Genomic DNA, 10,215 nt, shown 5'->3' with positions numbered 1-10,215 from the left:
CCCAAGTCGAACTTAGACGAGAGTGACGTATATCCGGTGTGTCGAACTGTCGCCTTTTTATAGCGTCAACATCGGACTCGATGACCAATTAGTGCTTACTGAACCGTAGCTCTATGCAAATGTCATGTAGCGTGATTCCCTGCCGACCAATTAGCCATCACCAGCCGTAACGTTATGCAAATCTGTGATTCCCAAGCCATAGTCTTATGCAAATCATGCCGTGTTGCGTAATTGTCTGCTGACCAATCAGTGGCTGTACTTTCAAAATGCCAACGGCCACTTTCAACCATCTGTCGATGCCGTTACAACTAAAAAAATTTTGTTACGTCTTATATTTCGCAATTCAGCAAAACCAGTGTTTGGTTTTATTTTCTGCGGATGTTTTATTTTCGGGGAAACACGGTATAATAAATGGTAAGTTTTGTATTATGAATATTTACAAGTATATATTAGTCTTATTTACCTGACTGATTTTGAGAAATTTTAGCAGATGTGGTACAGTACATTTCCATTTATAATTAATTAATTTTGTAACTAACTTCAGTTCATTCTTTGAATATTATTATTTTTTTACTATGATAAATATTTCCCTGTTAGTTCCAAAGTAGTAGTACTGATTTACATTTATGCTATCTGAACTAATTTGTTTGATCAGTTTTAAGGTACTTTTTCAATTTTCCTAAACCTGATTTATAGAAATGTTAATTTCATTTCATTTTGGGCATAACCTCTGTATCAGTGTATTTTGTGCTTGAATATCCAGCTTATTTTCAGCATATTTTGTTTTCAACTCTTCCTTCATAGATGAAGGGTAATTAGATTTAACAGAAAATAGTATGCCAATTGGTGCATCACACTGTGTAAAACATAATGCATTTATAAGGAAAGTGAGATGGATATACAAGTATTGTACAGAACAATGTAAAGCAATTTATGTGCTAAATGAGAACAAGAAGCTCTTTTATAACTTTTGAATGAAATAGTGTATATTTTTAAACAAAATTATTATAATCCTTTTTATTAATTACAAAACATAAATTGCAATTATTATCCTTTTATGTATTTTTAGGCATTTGAACATGTCTTATACATTTGGACAATTCATCATCCTGCCAGCGGTTATATTCAAGGAATGAATGATCTTGTAACGCCATTTATTGTTGTCTTTTTACAGAAAGTTTTTTCTCCAGGTAACAAATAAATATTATCTAATTGATTAAATTTGTAGGATCTTTTACAAATAGACAATTATTCTAAAATAAATATAGAATTTGATCTGTTTTTGACAAGCTTATTCAAATCTTATGAAGTAATAAAAAAATATATATATAAAAGTATGAAACATAAAGAAATTTGTAATGTAATCATTTTGTTAACATTTTCTTGTTTATGACTAATCTAGAACCTTAGATATAATTTGAAAAACTATTTTTTTGTAAATTCAATTTCAAAATGCAAATTTCAAAAAAGAAAATAACAAAAGTAACAAATGTCATACTTGGATTTTTACCAAAACTTTTTGCTTAATTTCAGGGCTATGGAGTGGCGTAAAAATCTACCGACTCCGACTCCGACTTTTCCTTACCATCCGACTCCGACTTCAGCTAAAACATCAAAACTCCACAATTCTGACTCCACAGCCCTGCTTAATTTATATAAACAAATACGCTTTTACATGTCATATATAATTGTAACGCCAGATATAGTTTTATATAAAAGTTAATTGGTAATGTACCAAAACTTTAATGCCATTGACAAGGCATTCAAGAACACATTTTTAAAAATAATAAAACGTGCATTTAAAGTTAACTTTAATACAGTAAATTTGTATTTTTCTTATTCTTATTCATTTGTATTTTTCAATTCATTATAAAGGTAAATGACAACATTTATAAAGATTAATTTATAATATAAAGATAAAGATAAAATTAAATTTATTATTCAACATCATCTTTATGTAAAGGTTTTATTATCCAAACTCCTAAACCTGCATTTTCAAATGCTTCTTTCAAGTTGCTTTTAGCTGCTTGATAATTCAAGGCAGATTGTTTTGCTTCCGAATACAACTTTAATTTTCTATTCAACTGTCGTTTAGCAGCAACTGGAATGTTGTTGTATAATTTATTAAATCGACGAAAACATGCTTTCTTACTTAAACTCGAAATCTTTCCATTTTCTAATTTTCCTGTTGTTGAATTAACTATTTCAGGGCTTTTAAATCCGACCGACCAAGTAACACTGAAATCTGGATGTTCTACAAATTCGCAGTTTTCAGGATTTCTTACACAGCATATTTTAGGTTTATTTAAATGATACGGTTCCGGCAACATTTTAAGCGATTTTTCGAAACGACCCCACAGTGCTCTAAATATACATCCAGGATAAACATCATTTCCAAAAACAATACTTTCCAGATATATCGGTTGTATGAAATAATTAAGAAGCGAACGTTGAATGCCTAAAACGTTCCACGAGGCAATTTTATCAGAACAGGACATTGTTATACACTGTTGTTTCTGCTGTTTCATTAACTCTATTGTTCGATTTCCATCATTAGCTTTAATAAGTAAAGATTCGTTTCTGAATTCATTTTTTGATCTTAAAACTCCACAAGCAGTACGATGTAAAGATTTGCGAATAAATTTCTCAGGCAAATGTATTCTTGAATTACCACAAGGTGGGTCACTAACGTAAAGATGTAACTTTATGTTGGCTTTGAGTTTGTAACCACCCGTTCGTTTACATTCGGTAAAGATTGAATCATTTTTCCGTCCAGTGGCTATCAATTTTAAATGACCATACAGAAAAAGTTTCAAACATCTTCGTACAAGCACTTCGGCATGACAATCATTCAAAGATTTACCATCCATACTTACATTTTTTCCAATAATGCATTTTGTGCCATTGCTTAAGGCAATAATTTCTATTTTATGCATTTCTGCATCACGTGTCATGGCAATTCCGGCTGTTAGATATAATTAATAACAACATGTTTTGCTATAATAAATTATCAGTGTAAATACACACAAAAATAAAAGCATTTTTTTTTATTTATAATTGTAAATATCATTTACAAACATGTAAACCATATAATGATGTTCACCTTAAGTCATAAAATTACTCGAACCAATTATCTCAACCAATGAAGGTTGAAATAATTGGTTCGGGATACTTCATACTTCAGATTCTATTCAGATAGGAAATGAACACCTGCTGTGGGTCCTGTAGACAAGCGTAAATAAAATACGAGACACGGCACTTTCCCTTCTATTGAATACTACTGTTTTACCACATTATTCTTTTTGATCATGCAAAACCATTCCAAAAGTAATTGCCATCTTAATATTTTGTTCCCTAAACTCACTTTTGTCATCTACTTTGAGCTAGATTCTACAGCAATCTTAATTTTGTTACTTTTTCAACTATATGGATAATATTGAGGCCACACTCCAAATTCTTTCACTATACAGTGGGTGATCGGTTAACGAAAAGTTCAGATAGTGAAGAAATCGGATAACGAACACTTTCGCAAAAGATTTTTATGGTCGGATAATGAACACTTTACTGAACAAATACAAAAAGAAGCGATGGAAAATAACGAATACCGACTGATTTTTTATTGTCTTCAGGTAACAATTCGAAACCTTTCGGAGTGCGGGAGATGTCAACTAGGGTTTCTTTCCCGGGATCTCGTTTTCCCGGGATTCTCGCCATTTATTCCCTACGAGAAAAATCCCGGAAAATTTAATTTTCCCGGGAAATCTCGCATTTCAATAATAATTTACCATGTCGGGTTTTCTTTCTATTATTTATTAAACGAAACGTTGCATCTTGAAGACTCACCTAAGAGAGAAATTTTGAGGTTTCTTGCTGCATATTATTACATATGTTTTACAAGTTTTTACTTGTTAGTTCATGTAATATCTATGTATTGTGTTTGCGCATCATTAAACAGCGGAGTACTCGCTGAAAGTATCACTCATCGCNTATCTTCGACGCAGTGATATTAATCAATCTAAACGGAAAGGGTCTATGTCAGATGACAAAGATGGAAGACGACATTCACCGTTCACACGTAATAAATCACAGTAATTGCAAAAAAAATAAATAAATTGCAAGAAAGTTCAATTGTTTATAACAAAACTAGCATAAAACTTTTTAAGAACATAGAAAAGAAAAGAGCTGAAAGAAATCAGACGTATGTGTCAACGTTTGCACGTCGCCTTCTCTGACTTTTATCTAACATTGGCCTTTTTTTGGCCAGTCTAATCATGTATACACATTTGAAGCGCAGATTATCATATAGATAAGAATCTGGAATACATGAAACTTTGTACTATAAACATCTGTTTGGTTAATTTATAGATTTTATATTTTCTGAAAGAAAATACTTTCTTTTTATCGTTTTTCGACAGTCATTCTTATACCGAATTTAGGACGAAGAATGGCGTCACCAGATTCGAAAATCTTATCTCTATGGTCCAAAGACTTCACCCGAAAATGTCGAACAACATTCGATAAAACTGTCTTCATCTCCATCATAGCGAATCTTTGACCTGAAAAAAGGTAAATACGTCAGAAACACAGTAAGGCTTTGTCTCATATCACAATTACTTACCTATGCAATTGCGTGGACCGGCAGAGAACGGTAGAAAGGCAAAGGGATGATGTTTCGCGCAGTTTTCTGGTAGAAATCGATCCGGATCGAACACCTCGGGATTTACGAAAACCGTTGGATTATGATGAATCCCATAAATGTTTATTACAAGGGACGATTTTGCCGGTAAGATATAATTACCTGAAAGGAAATTTCATTCTTATCAATGGAATTTTTGTAATTGCTGGGAAGCGTATTTACTCTCAAAATGCGATACATGCCCACTTTCAAATCGGATGGGTTTTTTCTCACTATGACTGGAACCGGAGGATAGATCCTGAGTGTCTCCTGAAATTACTTTAATATTACAAAACAGTTTTCAAGTGTTTGGTGTCATAATTCTTCATTTGTATTTACAAACAAAATTCACAAAACATAAAAATAGTTTGTTGCTCTTAAGTACTTTGTTAAGATACAAAATAGTTTCTATTAATATAAAAAAGAAAAAATGCGAAATACATGTCATAGATTCATAAGTGTATGGAGATACACTTCGACAATAGTAATAGTTTACTTATCTTTTGTGTCTGATTAATTAAGTGTAAAAATCGGTAAAAGTCGCCTCAGTGTACGCGATGACAGCGAAAACATATAGGATACACATACTGCATATTGTCACTACTGTCTAAGCGAAAGAAATAAAGCCAATTTATAGCTTATCGAATGTACAGGTCTGAGTTGTGTATACTTGACACTCTTTAGTGAATACCATGAACTACTCAAGAAAGACTCCCACGATGCAGTGAAGTGAGAGTTGACCGCTTGTTGTCGTCGTACCACTCGCTACAGAGCAAATTGTGTTTTGTGATTTTCAAGATTTTTGCAGGCAAGTTTTCAAACATTTTAACCTATACATTTTACCCTACACATGTGACTTGAACATTGATGTTAAGCATAATGCACACTAAATGAATTGTAGTTTGTTATACTGTAATCGTTTTTTAGCTGACAATGTTTTGTTTATCAGTTTAGAGATTCATTTTCCAAGACGGCGTGTCGGGTATTATGGAATACTAGCATAAATGGATAAACTGAAAGAAAGGACCAAAAAAAAAAAAATAGAAGGTTTAAACAACAAAAGAATCTAACCAAACCTAACCACATGTTAAAAAATTAAACTTAGACCGACCTTTTAGACTTGAACCTACTAGAGATGACTCCAGTGTTAGCAGCGATGAATCGTTCCATTTTGATGTATTATCTGTAATGGACTCGTGCCATCAACTAAAGAACCAGAAAACGAAGACGATGAATGTATATTCTGCAAAATTATCCGAAGATTAACGAGGGAAAATTTGGATTCAATGCTTCAGCTGTTCTCTATGGGCTCACCTTGATTGTACCGGAACAGAGAAGGAAAATTATATCTGAGACTTTTGTAAATTGATTCGAAGCAGGAATGACATGCACATAATCTTAAAAATATAGTTTTTATAGTTAAAAATAACTATTTTATGAAGTCTAATCAGTTTTTCAATGATTTAAACTACCAATTCCATATTACCCTCCATTTGTAACTTGTTAAAACTGAAAGTTTTTCAAAAATTTTTACCTGTGCAAAAAAATTTTATCGCGATTTTAATCAATCTTTAATGACGCGCGATTAACTGTTTTTGCTTAATTGTTTTTAAGGCGATTTTTTTAAATTAAAATTTATAAATTTAAAATTTAAAATTTAATTAATCGTTCTAAAGTTGTAGTGCATGAATTTGACTTCGGTAAAGTTATTTAAAGCTACTTTCTGATGTCAAAAAACGACCTCCAATAGTTTTTTAGTTTTTTAAATTAATATATTTTATTACATACAAGTTAAATTAAGTCGGGGGGTCGGAAATCGCAATAAAATTTTTAATTTTTTTTAAATATTTAAAAACATAGGTCTAACTAGTATTCACCCAACTTTAACCTCCCGAGACGTCTATGAGAATATCCCGGGAAATACGACACCAGCTGTTTTCAAGGTCATCCAGCTGAGTAAACAATGAGTCATCAGTGTCAAATTTCACAGAAAGACCAGACAAAGGAATATTAAATTTGAAGCTTTTTTTTCAAAATTAACGCATTTCTTTCCTTTTTATCAGTTTAAATATTTTTAATGCTTAATTATAATTAATTAAAAGTTGATCAGGAACTGAGGGGTTAAATATATTTTTTATAACAACAAAATAAATAGTATTTTTTACGAATGACAGTTTATTACAATTTGATACGAAACGTACTGATGATGATTTTGGGATTTTTATTCAAAAACCAGTAAATTTATTTTTAGAAATGTATATGGTATTCCATACTACCCTCCTTCCCTCTATATTCTACAGCTTTAAGCATTGTTTTAGGTTTACCTTTACCTTGTATATTTTTAAATGTGCTAAAGCCTTTAGTTAATATCAACTGATGAGGGACAAATGCATTTTGGTTTTTTTCGTTTCCATACCTATGTAGTTATTTTTGTGTTTATCAAACTTTTTTACTTCGATTCCGGATCGTTTGTGCCCATCACTGGTTTGGTTAAGCCCTCACTATTAAATGCCTCACGGTTGTTGATTATTTAAATGTGTAAATTTCACCTTTCAACTAGGCATTTAAACGTAAATTGTTACCTTGACAACACATTCCAGATACTTCATTTTTCTAAGGTCTTCGGACGTAATACATTTATTCGTGTTTTCACCAAAAATTTCTTCCTGCTCCTGGTAAACTTTCTCTTGTATATCGGGATGCAATCCGAGCAGATAAAGAGACCAACTAATACCCATTGCGCTTGTGTCGTAACCCTAACAAAAAGACAATTCATATATACCCCGAATATCTTTTTCTTAAGTTCGTAAATAAAACTGATTTTACTGCGAACATGAATGTATCAACTTCTTCTCTGATATCCTCTTCGTTGAGACTTTTATCCGTTAAATGATGATAAAGCAGACCCACTTTCAAATCGGATGGGTTTTTTCTCACTATGACTGGAACCGGAGGATAGATCCTGAGTGTCTCCTGAAATTACTTTAATATTACAAAACAGTTTTCAAGTATTTGGTGTCATAATTCTTCATTTGTATTTACAAACAAAATTCACAAAACATAAAAATAGTTTGTTGCTCTTAAGTACTTTGTTAAGATACAAAATAGTTTCTATTAATATAAAAAAGAAAAAATGCGAAATACATGTCATAGATACATAAGTGTATGGAGATACACTTCGACAATAGTAATAGTTTACTTATCTTTTGTGTCTGATTAATTAAGAGTAAAAATCGGTAAAAGTGGCCTCAGTGTACGCGATGACAGCGAAAACATATAGGATACACATACTGCATATTGTCACTACTGTCTAAGCGAAAGAAATAAAGCCAATTTATAGCTTATCGAATGTACAGGTCTGAGTTGTGTATACTTGACACTCTTTAGTGAATACCATGAACTACTCAAGAAAGACTCCCACGATGCAGTGAAGTGAGAGTTGANGAAATTCTCCCTTGTAATTCCAGCTTTTTGTTAACTTTTCTAACCAATAATTTTTTATAGTATTTGTGAGACTGTCGGACGGGCACTCGTTAAGTTTTGCTTCGGGGTTTATTTACGAAAGGTGAAAGTTTAACTTTCCCATCGGATGTTCGTTAACGTTTTAATACCAAATTTCGAATTACATCTGGGCCTTGCATTTAAATAATTTTTCGTGGGCTAGTTGATTTCTGTTCTCTGAATTTTTGTAAGTGCTTTTCTGAACTATTTATTTAAAAAAGAAACTGATAATATTATGGAGCCTAAAAAAGAGGAGTGTCAATAACTGTGCTCATCGTAGAAACCAAGTAAGAGATAATAGCTAAGGTAGAAAGTGGGCACAAGATGTCTATTATTGCTAGGCAATATGGCTCGAACAGGCCTGCAGTAGGCACAATCTTAGCTATAAAACATATATCGAGAAGTCTCGAGCTGCTAACAGAGTAATGAAAATCATATCTGAGAAATAAAGAGCATTTTAGAGTTCATAATGGAACCTGAAACTGATTTGACGACAGAAGAACTCTAAGAACTCTGAAATGAAGAACACAAAGAAACTCAACGAGATGTGTTTTCTTTTGAAAAAGAGGAAGACGGAAGAGGACCAATGTCGACATCTGCTACTAAAGATCTTTTGAAGAAGTGGGAGGATGTTAGAACAACGATCATCCATCCAAGTGGCATCCAAACCAGAATAAGGTTAATGGGGTTGCGGATTTCTACAATTACAATACTATTAATTACTTTTGAAAATTCCTAAAGAAAAGAGAAAAGCAATCGACATTGGACAGATACTTTAACCCTCAAAAATATAAAAAACATGAATAATAAAAATGCAAGTCTGCATATATATGTATTTTTACTATTACATATAAATAAACATNTGTTCTCTATGGGCTCACCTTGATTGTACCAGAACAGAGAAGGAAAATTATATCTGAGACTTTTCTAAATTGATTCGAAGCAGGAATGACATGCACATAATCTTAAAAATATAGTTTTTATAGTTAAAAATAACTATTTTATGAAGTCTAATCAGTTTTTCAATGATTTAAACTACCAATTCCATATTACCCTCCATTTGTAACTTGTTAAAACTGAAAGTTTTTCAAAAATTTTTACCTGTGCAAAAAAATTTTATCGCGATTTTAATCAATCTTTAATGACGCGCGATTAACTGTTTTTGCTTAATTGTTTTTAAGGCGTAATCAAATTNACAAATTCTTAAAACGGATTATGTTCATTAACTAATTACCCACTGTATCATTTTTGTTTCTCTTTTTGTATGTTTAAATATTAAGTTAATTTCAAATTACTTCTGATTGGTTTGAACATTTAATAAGTGATAATGATTTTCTTAAAAATGTAACTATTATTGAAATTTGATTTTAACTAATATGATTATAAAATTATAGATCAAACCAACACGGAAAATAGAGTATATGGTAAATCTATACCAAAACAGTCTTGTGAATTCATTTTTGTATGTGATCTTTTACATTTTGGAATAATTAACTAATAATTAATAATTTTATTTTGAAATTTTAAGATATCTTCGTGTATTATAAAGATACCTTAAAACTGAAAGAAAAAATAAAAAAAATTTATGTTTTACAGTAGAACATCGATTATCCGACCCCCGATTAACCGTCACCTCGGTTAACCGACCGGCCTAGTTGGCAAATTTCAAATGTCCGCTAGTAATGTGGCGCTACAATATTTGGCTATGTCTTGGCTACTGTAATATTATTTTGACGTGTTTTAGCTAGCAATACTGGATCGACCATGAAAGGGAGCCAGAGGCTTAATTTTCTAATTTTTAACGATACAATAGCGACGATTATTATTTAAAAAATTTTTGTTAGGCTTAACATCGATGCAAATTCAACGCGAAGTAGGTTAGTAATTAGTAAAGCGATATACTAATATGCTAATTACATGGGATATAATAATATACTACACTAATAATGGATTTTTTCATACTTTTCGGTTATCCGACTTTTCAATTATCCGACCAACCCCAGTCCCCAATTAGGTCGGATAATCGAGGCTCTACTGTA

The 10,215-nt window shown here is 31.7% G+C and overlaps 2 protein-coding genes across 2 annotated transcripts in view; both read right to left on the bottom strand.

Moving 5' to 3' along the window:
• Positions 1 to 1,937: 1,937 nt before the first annotated feature.
• LOC111638214 (double-stranded RNA-specific editase Adar-like) lies at positions 1,938 to 4,273 on the bottom strand. The gene is made up of 2 exons (XM_023383881.1): positions 4,234 to 4,273; positions 1,938 to 2,965 (listed from the first exon to the last, which is right to left on the bottom strand). Exons 1-2 carry the CDS (start codon positions 4,271 to 4,273, stop codon positions 1,938 to 1,940), a joined length of 1,068 nt encoding a protein of 355 aa, XP_023239649.1.
• LOC111638213 (cytochrome P450 4c3-like) overlaps positions 4,226 to 10,215 on the bottom strand; it is a 31,241-nt gene continuing 25,251 nt past the window's right edge. Inside the window, exons 8-10 of the mRNA XM_023383880.1 lie at positions 7,582 to 7,648; positions 4,619 to 4,798; positions 4,226 to 4,556 (exon numbers count right to left, since the gene is read on the bottom strand). Of these exons, the coding sequence (XP_023239648.1) occupies positions 4,399 to 4,556; positions 4,619 to 4,798; positions 7,582 to 7,648 (405 nt within the window). The 3' untranslated portion in view covers positions 4,226 to 4,398. The remainder of the gene's footprint in view (positions 4,557 to 4,618; positions 4,799 to 7,581; positions 7,649 to 10,215) is intronic.

Source organism: Centruroides sculpturatus, unplaced genomic scaffold, assembly GCF_000671375.1.
Source record: "Centruroides sculpturatus isolate CEXI.00-Female unplaced genomic scaffold, Cexi_2.0 scaffold1049, whole genome shotgun sequence".
NCBI lineage: Eukaryota > Metazoa > Arthropoda > Arachnida > Scorpiones > Buthidae > Centruroides > Centruroides sculpturatus.
Note: the sequence above shows the minus strand (reverse complement) of the source record. Positions and strands in the feature narration are given on the sequence as shown.